The 16,388-nt window shown below is 41.5% G+C and overlaps 1 protein-coding gene across 1 annotated transcript in view; it reads right to left on the reverse strand.

Moving 5' to 3' along the window:
- Window positions 1-16,388, reverse strand: part of GALNT9 (polypeptide N-acetylgalactosaminyltransferase 9) — a gene marked incomplete at its 5' end in the record, with an annotated part of 156,020 nt that overhangs the window by 86,501 nt on the left and 53,131 nt on the right. The window contains 2 exons of the mRNA XM_009274336.1: window positions 11,018-11,192; window positions 13,312-13,478. Coding sequence (XP_009272611.1) covers window positions 11,018-11,192; window positions 13,312-13,478 — 342 coding nt within the window. The remainder of the gene's footprint in view (window positions 1-11,017; window positions 11,193-13,311; window positions 13,479-16,388) is intronic.

A 16,388-nucleotide genomic window follows, 5' to 3' on the forward strand; every position in this document is an offset into this window, starting at 1 on the left:
GAGAGCCGTAACCCAGCGAGACGGCAGCCCATGGCGCAGCACAGCGGGACCGAATACAGATCACTATCATTCACTGAAGAGACTGGAGCTTGGTGCGGGTTACTTCATATAGCAACAGCACATGAATTACTACCTTTATGAAGCTGTACCAGAGTTTAACAACACAAAATTTTACTGAACACTTATTCTGAGACCTGGAGACTATCAATTCATTTTGCAATGGACAAGTGTTGAGAGACACTATCACCAAGAGTAACTAAATGGTCTCCTAACAGCTACACCACCAGGATGTCTGGTAGCGATTAAATACCTGCTCTTGCTGACAAGGCCCAAAGAACAAAACACACACCAGGGACTGACTGAATCTGAAGGTTACTCAGAGATTTTAATCTTGTTTCCTAAGGACTGACCCCAACGGGCTCAGTTTGAATGACAAGCGTGGCTGCATTATGCCTTCTAAAACCTCTTTGGTGATGAGAAGATTTCAATTGCCAGATGGTGCAAAAGCGACGAACTGCAGGAAACGTGCCATCATTTCAAAAGGCTTTAAAACGTCAATGTGCTTTCAACAGAAGCTACATCCCGAAGTGTTTCAGGAAAGTAAAAAGCTTCAGTGCAAACATTCATTTCTGACCAAGGTAGTCTGAAGTTGCTATGAATTTACAGAGAACTGGATCGAAAGAGGTAGCAGACTTACGTAAGGGTGGAAAGCACTTCACTCCTTTGTAACTGTGCTTCCCCTTGAAATAAGCTTTGAAGATTTTGCAGAGCTCTCACATGTATCTTTAAGGGAATGGTGGTTTGCTGCGATTCAGAGAGGTAGTAGGATTTGAACACTGATCTTTTCTCATTTTTCTTTTGTTTTTGGTTAAAAGGCAATTGTTCCTTTGTGGTTTCAAGTTTGTTACCTTATATTTTGTTTGTTATCTTATATTTAGTTTGCTACCATGTATTTTCTTGTGTAGGCCAACAGAAAGGGACGTTATGAAATTAATTCAACCTCCATTTCCAATCTTCACTGCCTCGATCTGAACTATCATAAATTTTCTTACCTCTTCTGTAAGAAGACAGCAATTTCTCTTTACTTGAATACGGCCAAAATATCTGTCTTCTATGTACACAGACTCCATATTGCTTACATGAGGTCGTGTACTCCTTTCCTTCTCTTCTTTTTACCCCTCCCACATCAGTAAAAAGACACATAGATTCAGTGAAACCCTTGAGTATTCACGATGAGCTACTCACTGCAAATAAACCATCACAAAATAATGTAAAATAAGAGCATAACTGACAAAAAGACAAGGTGTCACAGCATTTCATTTGGAGAGAAGTCAAAGAGAGTTAAACTAGTTTTATTTGGATTCCTCTAGAAAAATGACATTTGAATTTATCCGCTGGATGCCAATAACACAGAGCATGGAAGTTTTAATAAAAAGGATGATCACAAGCATGGTGGGAAGAGAAGAACGACATTGCAAGTTGCAGAAATTCCCCCTGGCCAGGAAGGTTATGAAAGAGATGTTCATCTCGCATGCAACATGTATTGTTTTGTTACTCTACTTGATTTATTCTGGGAATAAATCAATGCATCCCTCATGACTGGAATGGCCTGAGGTCTCTCTTACTACTGCCTGCCACCTGCAATTTTTGGTGCAGTACTTCTATTGTGAAACCCCAGTCCTGCAAGGTACCAAAGACGTCCACAGAAGCGTGAAAGTGCATCAGCCCAGAGAGGTACAGTGATTTCAGCTCAGCTTGTTAAGTATCTTTTTGGCTTTAAAATATTTCCTTAGTCAGCAGGATCATATGTTGTTTCTTTTCCCCCTTTTTTTTGCATGGCATTTAAAGAACTGCACCCCAGACGCAAAGGAGAATTTTTTTTTTTTTCTGTGGGAGAGACAAGAAACAACTGAGAGAGATTCAGGACAGTGCAGTTCAGAATGCCAATTCGTACGGTCTTTAGGCCACACTCATGCACCCACATAGAGAGCCAATGTGACCTACCAAATCAGGATGAGCCACTTCCATTATTAATACGAGATTATATTTATGAGATTAAGTGTTTTAAAAACCAGTGGATGGACGGCAGAAAAACTCCTGCAACTCCAATAAAGCAGGGAAGAATGCAGAAAAGATGAATCTGCCTTGTTCTTCCCATAATGTTATCTCTGCTTACCAGCCTAGAGGCAGCAGAAGAAAATACAGGAGAACAACGGAGATGTCAGCCAGACACCTCTCTCCCATCACGATCAGGTGCCTCCATGCATGGCTGTGGTAACCCCTGTGCGTAATATCAGCAGGAGGCTCTCCTACTTCCTTCTGGCCTCTGAAACAAAGGCTTTCAAAATACCAAGCAACAGGTATAGATGTCACTAATGACAGGCCACTAATTGTTTGACTGGAAGAAGAATCCTCCTCTTTGCGGTTGCAGAGAAAAAAAATCACCTTGGAGCAGGTCACTGTCCATGCGGAGCACTTGCAGCAGGAGCTTTGTTAAGAAAACTGACCCCGAGTTCTCCATTCCCAGCTCTGGTGCTGCTGTCACACCAGCCATCACCAAACTACTCCCGTCACTCTACAGATGACTGAATTCCTGTGTTTTTCCAGTTGTATGGCTTACATTTATTACCACCTGACTTGGTGCTTTGCATCTGAGTGGCACAAGGAGGGATCACTGGAGCGTAATACAACAGTCGGATCAAAATACATGATGAAATTTCATTAATCTCTATCAATCTATTAATTTGAAATCTCGGATTTTGGACTTTCACGGAATTTGAGGCATCTGAAAGCTGTCCATGTGACAGAAATTCCCTTTCAGTCCCCTGCATTCAAGAAATGTAAATGTTGAAGACATTACTACTTCAACAAGCGTTGCTATCTCTACCCTCAGGTTACAGATGAAGTAAAAAGCCATGCCAAGGTTATGGAGTGAATTGGTATGACAGCAACTGCTGGAACTTCATTTTCTCAACCTCCCATCCCCCCAGTGGAGGTGACTTTCTTCCTCTGTCTCTATCCACATGTGTGGAAATCACATCCCTGCAGGTCTTAGGAACAGGAAAGGTTCAGTATCTGGACAGACTGCACATTTACCTAACTTCCAAAATATGGTCACACGCACAAGTAAGAGCAGGCTCTGAGTCACAGATGGAAAGAGAAAATCCAGTGGAGAGTTGTTCTCTGTCACTTAGCAAAACTCAGGATGAAGAGCCTTTTAATTAAACCTTGTACACCTGTGAGACTTCACAGCTTGTCTTGCCCGATCAGGGACAGCAGAAATAGCAATGGGGTATTCGGACGCCAAGCCCTAGCTCATCTCAGCGAGACCTACAGGAACATTCAAATCCCAGATTCTGCCAATGTCCTCTGCACCACCAACACTGCTTGTGCTCTGTTCTTCTGTCTGCCAGGATCCCTAGGTAATGGCCAATGAAGGACTATAAGCTTGAACACGACTGGGTAATGGACTGTGTTTACATTGCTTATCTTAGGTAATCCCTGAAATATGAGTGGTTTTTTATTGCTATTCATTGCTAGCAAAGTCCAGCCTTGGAGTAGCTCTATTAGGCTCAATGGACTTACACAGTGTCTTTGTCTCCATAAGCTGAGCTGCACATTCATCAAATCCTTTGTCAACTTTGCTGGTGATTCTGGCTTTGTCTAATTGCTTCAGATTTTTGAAAGGATTATGATTAAATCTTTCCTAGTAATTTCTAATTTTTTTCCTAATTTTAAGCTACTACATTATTATGTAGATTTACTCATCCTCTTTACAGACACCGGTGTTCTTTCCCTGGTTTTTTTATCCCTTGTCTTGTTTTTTCCACCGTGCATCTGCAGAAGTCAGGTGCTCCTGGCAGCTCCCAGGACTAAAAGGACAGAGTGGAAGAGGTTGCTGAAGTCCAAGCATGTTCAACATGCTATGCTGATGAGCTGCAATATGTTGTTTGAGTATTTCCTTTCCACGTGGGCACTGCTGGCAGTGAGGCAGGATTCAGCCCTGCCTGATTAGGTACGTAAGCCAGATGTGAATTTTGAGATTCATCTCTTTTTCACAGATGCAAAAATATTAGGTTCCTAGCTTGTATCTGAGTCAACGTACTTTATGGGCACAGAGTAGCATATATTGTTGACAAGTTATTTACTGGAGCAAGAGGAAAAATTTTCCCAGGCATATTCATAGACATGATGGATTTCAGTAAACTAAATATAATCAAAAGATTCAGCTTTAAAGGTAATGCTTCACATCATCCAGTTCTTTTTTCCACCTAAGAAAAACCAAGCAGACAATTTGGACTGGAATTTGAGTGACATAAGAAGTTCCTCCCTTCTATCCGCTCTAAAAAAATATATTTGTCAGTGTCCTCCTCTCAGTCTGAACAGATTGCTGGTGAATGGTTAAAGCCAGAAGAGAAAGGACAGTAAATTTAGTTCTCTTATAGACTCCGCTAGGCTAAAGGGTATTTTCACTTGGGTTTTATTTCTCTGAAGCAGATCCAGAAATACAGAAACACACTTCTGAAGTCTCATTCCCAGGACTTAGCCCTGCGATTGACAGTGCTTGGTTGAAACTCCACAAAGCATATCGCCGTCCCATGATTTTGGTGGGCTTCCCACAGGCACAGGGACGTGCTGGGAGGAACATCCACAGCAGGTGCCTTGGTAAGTGACTCCTCCTTACAGAAACTCTCTTGGGGAATTTGTGGAAGGAATCTCTCATCAGGAGCAAATTCACAACAAAAGGATGTGTTGATTTGTCAAAGACCATTGAGCATATCACTAAACACAGCACATGCATTTCATGCATTTAATGCTTTTGCCTATCAGTGGGTCAATTTCTGGATTAACACCGGATTTTCCAAGGTGTTGAGCACCCATAATGACTTCAGTGGGAGCTCCAGCAATGCCAGTACTGTGGGCCTTAAAGAATAAGTGCTCCCAAGATAAACATTAGAGTTAGGAAAAGAGCTGGAAGGCAGAATTTAACCCAGACTATAGAATAAGCCTGTAAGAAGATTGAGAGCAAAGGCAGGGGTCATACTGTGATCACACGGGCTTCTCTAATCCCACTGTAAGTCTGTCTCTGAACATATATGCATTCTGTATTTAATATCGGGCCAATTCAGAGCAGCTCAAACCCAAAGGAAAACCACAGCAAACAAAAATTTTATGCTGTCTTACATCCTTATCAGATTGCCAGAGAGTTCATGCCAACGGGGAAGTCTGATTTTTCACAACGCTAAAAAGAACAGCTTCTTCCAGATAAAAACCAGATAAAAACAAGTTAGTAATGAGCTGCTCAGCACACATGATTATATAACTCACCTTTTTAAATATGTAAAAACACCTGCTGACTTCAAGCAGACTTTTAAAAAGGCACAACAGAGGAATAAACGCACGCGATCTAAGAGAAACCACACGCATGCCGCAGGCCAGATCCTCTGCTGTCCAACTCTTCCACTTCAATGGACTTCACAACGTCAGGGATGCTTTGCTAACATGCATCATCTGAGGAGCGGACCCAGAATACTTTTCATTTCTTAATGAGAATGACTGCAGTAGGCATTTGTCAATAACTGCCCCCCCACCCCCACAAAATGTCACGTTTTCTGAATTTCTGCAAAAGTAAATCCTTTCCTAAATGACAGGAATTGCAATGGGAAACATCTCTCTTAAACTCTGCCCCGTCCCAACTGGGTACCCAAATACTCTAATCCCTGGATTCTTTTGAGATAAACACATCTCTTTTTTCCTCTCCACCATCACTATTCTAAATTTTACTCCAATAAAAAAATTAAGAACTAACATTAAAAAATCCAACCTTTTTTCTCCCCCTTTCACAAATCAGAATTTCTTTTTTTTTTTCTTGCAAGGACTTAAGGAAGAGTCCTTATAAGACATAAATGAAAGACAACATGGTCTCATCTGCTAGATTTTATGGCTCAGTGGGTTTAACACCATATTTTACTCTGGCTGTACCACTATCAGGTACCATGAAGTAAAAACTTAACACAGAAATGTAAGAAAAAAATCTGTGTAAACTGAAAACTTATTTTGCATGTGATTTTATACGTTACCTCACATTTCACTGACAATATGCATTTATCAGATGCAGACAAGCAGACCTACTGACGTACATAATTCTTCACTGAGGCCAACTGAGGAAGAGTTAATGCAGAATGCCTTTCCTGCAAATAAATGTTCAGAGAACTAAAAAAAAATAAATTTCTTACTCCCTTCCGTGGACTCTAAGAGGAGAGAGAAATTCCCCATCTGTTCTACCTGACGTCTCCATCAGCGTTCCTGTGTGCCCAGGGAAGTTTCAGACCTGCAGCCCCCAGCCAGTATGGAGCGAACGCGGCATAAACGCCTGCTGGAGAGTTAAAGATCAGCTCTTTGGCTGCCAAATCTGAGTAGCTCTTTTCTGCACCACTGAAAAGCAATGAGGATGCTTCAACGAACACTCTAGGTTGTTTAGGTAGATGAATAGTTGAAGTTGCTTTTCTGGCATGTCCTCTGTATGTAAGCTGGCGCTGTCCTATGAATCTGAAAGGCTCACATGGCTTACGTTGCACGCTTGCCTCTTCACTCAGATAATATTAGTTCACTTTTGCTCTCCAAAACATGTATTCCATTAAGTTACCAAATTGATCCTAAGTGATGGTAGAGGCTTTGGATGAGGAAAAACTCCCTTAATAAACACGTCCTTTCCTTTGCATCTGCATAAATAAAACTTCCCAGGTCAAACTCAGCATGGTACCAGGGATGCTGCAATGAACCATGTCCTGAGAAGGAGTGATAGGTGTGAACCCTCCAGAGGGGAGGGACTGCCCAGGAGAAGGACTGCAAACGTAATTTCACCCTCACCTTCAGCACTTCTCTCACTAGAAGGAAAGGACCACCTGGACCTTGCCATGTCCCCAAAGAGCCACCTGAGCTTGAACAGGGGGGACGGGGAGTTTACCTGCTGATAGAGTTTGGCTTCCAGCACACTGCATGAAAATATTAATGAGGGAACTTTCAGGGGAGCGAAGACCTTGTGGCTTTGCCCTACAAAAGCATAACCATGTCTCTGTTATAGAGTACTGGGGATAACCAATGCCAGTAGAAGATTAGGAGGAAATCTACTTTTGCCTTTACACACTTTCTCGAGAATCCATTGCTTATGGCCACTATACACTGCATGAAAATATTAATGAGGGAACTTTCAGGGGAGCGAAGACCTTGTGGCTTTGCCCTACAAAAGCATAACCATGTCTCTGTTATAGAGTACTGGGGATAACCAATGCCAGTAGAAGATTAGGAGGAAATCTACTTTTGCCTTTACACACACTTTCTCGAATCCATTGCTTATGGCCACTATAGCAAATTGCACTATATATTACATATGTAAATATATAAATACATATAAAATAGCATCTGCAAAGTAATATCCATAGACCTGGGGATCTTGGTTTTAGCTTTTCTTCTTAGTTCATTAAAATGCCAGTTTTCTATATTTTTAAAACACTGCCAACTTCAGGGATAATCCATAACGACGGGCTGTGTGTGGCACAGTCTGATGGATACTTGGCTTATATTTCAGGTCCTCTTTCTCGTGTCAGGCTGTGTCTGTCTCTCTGGTATATTGAAATCCTTTGATTAAATCCTCTTACTCCACTGCTTCCTTATTGATACTCCCCCTTTGTCTGGCAAAATTTTAATTACTACACTACTGCGTAACTCCATTCACAGCTCCAATACTACCTCTGTGATAGGAGCAAAAGCAATTTCTAAGATAGAAAGCAAGTATAATACTCTACCATTATGTCTTCTTTTATGGCTCCTAGCACCCTCTTTACGGCTGCTAATATATTGTGGTCTCTGCATTTCACTTACTGATTTCTGCTCTCCTTCACTCAATGTGTCCTTTTTCTCACCCAGAGAATTAACACCCCATCTCTGCCATCTCTCCTTCCTGCTCCCAGTTATAACGTAGTGAAGTTCTCTTCTCCTTGCCATGTTATTCTTTCCCATCTCTCAAAGACAGGAGCCTATATAATGCTCTACATCTTCTGCAACACAATTAGCAGCCAGGATGCAACAGTCTGTACTCAGTGTTACTGTGAGTGGCCTAACGCACAGTGGGTGGACCTAATACAAGAGTCAGGAATGCTGAAAACTTCAGAGGACTGAAGGGAAAACTGAACTATACAGGCTTAAATATACCCTCAGAGAGGAATGCAGAGGAGCTTTTCATACCTATTGGTTCTGCTGGGTTGCTGGCTCTAGATGCTGACTTCTATTGACATTAAGTAACCGTTAAAAACAGACAAGGTTCTACTGCAGGAAAGGTAGAACTTTACATATGAACTGTACACATACATTATCATGTAATTTTAATTTAAAATTCCATTTGAGAATTAATAGTAATGGCCTCCCTTTCAGCTAGTCCCCTCCACTTTTGCTCTTACAGCAGCAGTATTGGCTTACGCTATCAAAAGCCTTAAGGGGAACAGGTCAGTAGAAAATCTCTGCTCTGCGCCAATACATTTCAACACCTGAGAAGCAAAAAAGCAGCAATTAAGCACAGCAAAATAAATAATTCAGTAGATAATTTGACCTTCCAGGTTGTAGAGTATTTTTTTTGCATCCTACCAGATTGTATTTTAGTTTAGAAGAAGTGTCCCTGGAGAATAATGCTGTGCAAGCCCGTAAAATGCTATAGTGCAATATAAGGCAAAAGCTCACCCACAAATGGGGCAACTATTGTTTAAAGAAAAGTTTTTTTGTTGTCAAAGTCCTGCATATTTCATGAGGAAGTGATGAAGTCCTTCTCTGATTCTTTATGAATTAATCTGCCAACTGATTAGGCAGCTAAAGCAGCCATAGATTGGAAGACTAAAATCGCCCTGCAGGTACTTGACTTTTAGATGGAACACAAACCAAACAGAAAGCTAATGCTCTTTTCTGTGGCAAAGGAATTGGCTTCTTTTTAATTGCCTCACAAATAATCCATAGACAGCTTTGAGTGGGAGCAATCCATGTGGCCTCTGAATACATGAATGTACATTGAAAATGGGGGGAAACATTCCTGCAAGATGAGACTTAGTAGGAGAACAGAACAGCAGTACTTTAACAAGATACTCCCGCATGGCTACCGAGTTTATAGGGTTATGGAGTAGGGGTAACGTTAACCTGGTGGGGAAAAATAAAGCAGTCCAGATGGAAGGACTTCCAGTCCCTCTTGGTAAAAGAAGACGAGATGAAAATTGAGATGACGGGCAACTGCACATGCACAGGTAGACAGAATTGAAACTAGGAGGAAACAGGTAGAACAAGGTTTGAGATGGCTGTCAGCAGCCCCAAAGGTTGAGGACACCAGAAGGGAACACTCTGAGCCTCCACACGCGGCTCTGAAACAAAGAGATACGTGATGCTTCTGGTGCACGTTTGCTATTCTCACTCATCCTCTGCGGCTACTCCAGAAGCCAAGTGGTCTCAAAGCAGCTGCACAGACTGGCTCAGCAGCATTACTGAGACTGAAGCGCACTTGTTGAAAAGAGAGTACACCAGGGAGGATGCAGCTAACGCTAACACTTTTTGTCTCGGATATACACACACACACTCTCATTTACTGAGTAGTCTACGTTCTTGCTATGCTGATTTCAACCCTTTCTGACATTAATGCAAAGCAGTAAGGTTAAAAAAAAACCCAAACAAAACCAAAAGCAATCACAAAACCTGTTCCTGCTCACTGACACCATTGCCTAGCTTCTCTGGGTAGAGTGCATCAGTAAGATCTCAATGTCCCTTTAGAGAAGTGATAACAAAATTCTTCGCAAGGCTCAGAAAACTGCAGCTTGGGCAGGACAAGCACTGGGAACAGCACCCAGAGCATGCTCTCCCCAGTCCCTGATTCTGTCTGGTAGCTAATATTACCCTACATGAACATTTGCAATGATTTGAAAGATCTAGTTGCTTTAAAAGTAAATAAATATATTAAACCAGCTCTTATGCTTCTAGAAAATTTCTACAACTGCTATTATAGTCTTTCATAGTCCTGGGGAAAAAACAGGGTGAACATAAACCAGGTGCGCTACAGGACTTACTTTATTGCATCTTCCATTTTATAAAGATATTCACGAACATACAAAAATAAACACTCCACTCCTTTGCAATTAAGTTTCCCTCTGGTTGTAAGTACAGCTATTTTTAGTTTTAAATTGGGGATATCTCCCAGAACTGCAGAGCTTAATCAGCTCCACCATAACCCTCCATCATCATAATCAAATACCAGCCTATCTTTGGAAAATACACATTTTACATACTGAAGGTCCCAGCAGCCCTTTTTCAGCTGACTATACATATCAGTTCCTCCAGTCCCGACTTCCAGTATTGCTGAATATTGGCCACTAAGTGGTGCTACAAAGATTTACTCCAACTGCAGATCTGGCCCATTAGGCCCAAAACTGTGCTTGCCACAGTCAAATCTGCTCCCTTGCAAAACAAAGGGGATGAGGAAAGGCGTGCTAATTTCAAGCCCCATTAAAAATGCAGGAAATAATTCAATGTTTCCCTCAAATGTAAATGTAAGAAAATTTATGAGGAAATGAGATTGGTATTCAAGTTCCTAAGAAGAAATAGTAGAAAATGACAAGGAGATAAAAAGAAGTACTTGAAAGCATGCATCTGCCTCCAGCCCAGAGCCTCCTTAATGGTCTCTCCCCATTTGACTGCTTTGGCGCTTTTGCATTCATTGTGGTTTAAATTACTTCTCTCTCCACTGAGCTATACTAGAGCAGGCACAACAGCTTTTTTATGGATCTTGCAGCCCAGAAGATTGTCGGCAGTGTGGCAATAATCAAGAATATTATTCAAAAGTAATTGCTAATGTGATAACACCAGCCTACAGCCGTCTCATCCCTACAGTTTTTCAGCTTCCCTGTTGCTGAGCAAATCTCTTTCAGAGCCTTTGCGACACAGGGCACAGTGCAACAGTCCTGCTCTCCCTGTGGGAATAGCCAACACTTACCAGCCAATGTTGAATTCAACGTGAGCATCAAAGAATCCGACGACAGGAGAGGTTGCTGCTTTCCAGCCTTGGATTCTGGCTCGAATCAGTCCTTCGCGTTTGTTATTGCGCACTATTTTCACCAGACCTGGGTATCTTTTATTGACATACTGGTCCAGATTAAATTTTAGCTCAACTGCAGGACAAAAAAACCACATAAATATACAGAATGAGAAAAGCCCTGCAACATTATGCTTTACTTTGATTTATTCTGCATCAGAAAGGGAAAGAAATCTTTAAATATTCTTAAACCCTTAGTCAGTCTCACAGATACAAACCAAGTACCGCAGTTGTGGCATGAACCAGTTCCAGGGGTATCAGCTCAGAGAAATTCTCTACGCATCAGAGCAGTTATTGTTAGACTTGCACAAGTTTAATGTGGCCTGATGGATTTCAGTATTGTTTTGAAGAGGTAGCTTGTCTAAATATTTTTAAATAGTTACTATTCTAATTCTGTGCTGATTTGCATTAGGTTACAGCTGGCCTCTGGAGGAGCAATTCTGACCTTACAGCAGTGTAACATGGGGGACTGGTGATTTTTTTCTGATTTATGCTATTCAGTAAGAGTTTGAAAAAAAAACCTCGATGGATTTTGGGTCAAGACCTAATTCAGATCAGAATTAATTTCTCTTAATTTTAAGGGTTTTCCCCTTTAATTAAGACCCCTCAATACCAGGCTTCTTCCCCGCTGAACTAAATGGATATTGAAGATTTCAGATAGACTTCTTCTCTTTTGTTCATTTTCAGGCATTCAACCACAGATGGAGCAGAACTCATTCACTCCTTTATTCAGCTTCATTTCAAAAGGCTTATAAACAGGCAAATTACCAAAATGGTCTCCGTATTTTTTTAAATCAATCTAGTTTGGTAATTCATTTACATCGCAACTTATTCATAATGAGGCTTTTACTCAAATATATTTATTAGGAAAACTAGTAGAAGCTTCCAGGACATTAGAAGCCTCATTCTTCTGATCTATATTACACAGTAGAATCATTATCATCGGAATCAAAGACCTGATAAATCTCCAGTTATCCAGAAGAATGACAGAGAAGAGCCATATAAGAGTTCACTGAGAAAAAATGAGTCCAATTCTCCTCTGTATTACATTGACTCAAACACTTGCAATCTCACATAATTACTCCATAGGTTACACTGCCATAACTGAAAGCAGAATTGGACAAAAGGTTTTTAAATCTATAGGGTTTGGAACTTATTTTTGTTTCAGTGATTTGTTCTCTCAACCCTCCTTTCTCTTCAGGGATCTTGAAGAGGAACAGCAAGTTAAAACCGAAAGATTTAAAGCTGTTGATCTGTGGAGGAAATGCTAAACTTAAGCCTTATTTTAACAAATATGATTTGAGAAGCTGCAGCAGTTCTAGAACTCTAAGGTACAACAACCTAAAACACAACAACACTGTTAGTCACCTGTATCCTAAAAGTTCTTCAACCCAACCATCCTGTGAAACACGTTGATCAACAGCACCCTATATGCTCACCAATATTTTGAGTTTTGATTGCTGTAACAGAAGTGTAATTTTTACATTAATGAACCAGATGACCTGAAAGTTGCACATGCTTTGTGCCCATTCTGTTTCATTCTCATAGTCTAATTTACTCCCTACCTCGAAAAAAAATCAGACTCAAAATCTGATGTTATCAACACCTGTTTACGTCATGAAGAAGCAGAGTGTGCTGCCACGTAAAAGAGTAGAAACTATCTTTAAGGAGAATCTGTAGCCCCACTTTTCCTTGGAAGCAGAATTTAAACTTTTACTCTATTAATGATGATATTCTTCTGGATCTGAAAATTTGGAGAAAAGTGTCATTTCTATATTAAGATTGCCTATACAAATGTCATTCATCCTGTGAGGATTTCAATGAAATCAACCGGGTTTATCCAGATAATGATTATTTATTATACAAACAGTTAATATTTACTCACAGCGTTGTGCAAGCGGCTCAATCAACCCTCTCATCAACAAACACACACTCTTGTAAATTCTACTGCCTTCAACAGAGGTACGTTAATTTACACCAACTTATGATCTAGCTTATTAGTTATAAATCAGTGGTTGCATGTATGACCTTCCTCCCCCGGCTCTTTAAATGCAGAATGACTCAATGCTATTTCATCCCAACATTAAAAAACAAAAGCATTTCAGCTAGTAGTGACCAAACTCCCTTTGATTTACATTTCATGTCCATTAACCACACAGGATACAGTACTTCGAGGAAAAGTTACGTATGTTCACCATTGTCACTGTTGTCATCCACCAGGATGATCTCCTTGAGCAAGTGCGAGGGGGTGTGATTCACAACGCTGTGCACAGAGCGCAGGATGACAGAGAGTGCCTCATTTACAAATATAAAGACCACAGAGATCTGGGGCAGGTCATCTAGGTAGGTCATCTGTTTGCACCTGCAGAGAAGAAAGAAAGAATTAAAACCCAAGTAGCCACCGGCAGGTAAAATACACCGAAGAGTGTCCTCTCCTCATTGCTCTCCAACATAACGTGCAGGCTTTGTTCTTTCTAACCCCAAAGAAAGATGTGGTAAAAGCTCAAAAGAAGCAACACAGCCAGGAGCAGCAAACTTTCCATCAACTCAGTGAAAACCAAAGTGTATCTGCATGCAGACAAACTTGTAGCGGCTCTCATTCTCTGGAAGGTTAAAAGCATCTCTTGAAAACCAAAGGAATATCAATGACTTTGCTCAAAAACAACCTGGAGAAGGCCCAGGGGAACAACAACAACAACCTGTCTGTGCTCCCAGGGGAACCATCAGAAGGTCTGCTGTTAACTCATAATTAGATCTCATACTTTTAAAACCAGGACCCACTCAAGCAAATTTTGCATTTGCCCATACAAAGAGCGCTTGCCACCCTTTCTGATTTTTGCAGTTTGTGCAGCAGTAACAAATGCATGACGTTTGTTGTAAAGGCACGCACTTGCTGAAGTATTTGCAAAACAGATCTGCTCCATCTGAGACGTCACCTTGGTAGGCAGCTACATCCTGAGATTCACAATTTCCTTTTGTGCTTGCTCACTGATGCATATATGTTACCATAGACCATTTTGAGAAGCAAAACCAAGGCCTGGAGAAGTCACACAGCGCAGAGCAGAGCCCCTGCTTCCCAAGCCCCCAGCCCATGCCCCTCTGTAACACCACACTGCCTTATTTCAGTGGAATTCTTTCCCACTAGCAAAGATGCTAACTTTAAAAAATTACCTACGTGTTCTCACAGTCAAAAGCCATTTAGAATTACCATAGCAATTACTGAACCTGCTCTCTAAAGTACTGCTAATGATATCACAGGAAACGACTTCTCCTGCTCTTAGCAAACTTTCTGACCTCTTTGCTCATTACTTTGGCATAACAATCACTTTTTTTTCCCACTATTAGCAGTCATGGGGATGGGGAGGGCGACAAACGCTTGACTGTTGGGTAACCTCTGGAAATCAGTTATGAATTCTAGTAAAGTGCAATTATTCATAATTCCTACTCATCCCAGCACTATATGCTCAGAGACCTGAGTACTTGTCCTTGATTACAGTGTTACCATAGCTACTCACTAGCAGCTTGCTGGTGGCCTGTACCATACAGAGGACCACTGTGCAAAACTTCTGGCTAAGCAGCATTCTTACACAATCTAAAAATAAACCTGGAACAAGGACAGAAATTTACAGGAGGTGTGAATGCTCTGACACAGCCTCCTTTTTGAATTTCTTTTCGAATGTGATTTTCCTCTTGACCACACCAACATATCAAAGAAGTCCATCAGGAATACTTCGCTAACAGGAAAGAGCCATCAGCTAAAAACATGGACTCTGCAAGATTTCCTTTGATGAGGAACATCTTTGATCTGACAGCAATTTGCTTCAGAGCCTCACTCGTATCAGCAGGACATAGCAAATTGCATCTCAGTAAATCGGACTGATAGCCAAGGAGTGGGTGCATCGCTGGTGGAAGTGCGGCAGAGGAGGGAGCCCACCCCAGGCCATGCATCCTGGTGGGGTCCTGCATCAGCACTCAGAGCTAGCAGCAAAGAAGGGAAGCAAAGAAACCATGTAGCTGAAGTCTGGAGACAGCGAGGAGGCTGTGGCAGAGGAGGAGAAGGAGGAAGAAGTGCAGTGAGAATGAGGGGGCAGTCAAAGCAGCACTTGCAATGTAGAGGGACAAGCAATCGAAGGAAAGGTAGGATGAACGCAAATGTCAGAAGCAGAGAGGCATGTGCGGAAGGACCAAAGTATTTTGCCTAGGAAAAGACAGGGAACCACTGAAATAGTACAAGCCTCAGTGGATTAGACTGGGCTTCCTTTACCTTCTGATCAAGAAATTTTGCTGAACTTTTCTGGAGTAAAAAGTATTTGTTTTATTGGTAAGTGGACTGAAACACCTGGGCACCCAGCCACATGCTCCTGTCCAGACTGAAAGGTTGAGTAGGACTAATCCCCAGCGCTTTTCCTCCACCCTCCCACTTACATTCTGAGAAAATCAGAATTTCCAATTCAAGCTTTAAAAACAGCACACTTAAACCACAACCTCCACTTTTGATTTATTTGTTCTTCATCATATTAAATCAATGCATTATTATCCTAAGTGTGACTCCATGGTCTCACTGGTTCACAAGACTTTTCATGCTGTGGTTCTCAATGATTACTTACATTGTGGGGCATCGTGGACTGCTTTAGATAAAAGGCTGTTTTGAATTCGTTATCCCACCTGGGTTAAGTCATTCCTATCACTTCTCACTGCAACCTTCCTTCTGTCAGTTCTCCCCCTTCTCTGTTAGCAGGACATAGTTGAAAACTGCATTATGTCTGCATTTGGAAAGAGTGCTCCAGCCATTACGTATTAGAGTATCTGGGGTAACCCTGCTGCAACAGGAACATCAAGATGGGCAAAGGCAAACCTCAGAATTTAGCAGTGGTTTAAAAGCTGTCATAATCTTATTTATTACAGCAAGGATGAAGAACAGCAAAAGAAGCTGTCCAGCTGAGTAGACTTTTCAAAGTACAGCAGTGATTTAGGAGTTTATTTCCTGCAGACTTCCAGTCAACCTTGAACTCCCAACTCCTTAAGTCACTTCAGAAAATGAGATGGATGTGCTAAGGTAGTCAGGAGAAAGTACCGGTCCACTAACTGTTGTGGTTTAACCTCAGACAGCAACTAAGCCCCACCCAGCTGCTCGCTCACTCCCCCCGGTGGGATGGGGGAGAGAATCGGAAGGGTAAAAGTGAGAAAACTCGTGGGTTGAGATAAAGTTTAATAGGTAAAGAAAAAGCCGTGCACACAAGCAGAGCAAAGCAAAACAAGGAATTCATTCACT

Source organism: Aptenodytes forsteri, unplaced genomic scaffold, assembly GCF_000699145.1.
Source record: "Aptenodytes forsteri isolate BGI_AS27 unplaced genomic scaffold, ASM69914v1 Scaffold79, whole genome shotgun sequence".
Taxonomy (NCBI): domain Eukaryota; kingdom Metazoa; phylum Chordata; class Aves; order Sphenisciformes; family Spheniscidae; genus Aptenodytes; species Aptenodytes forsteri.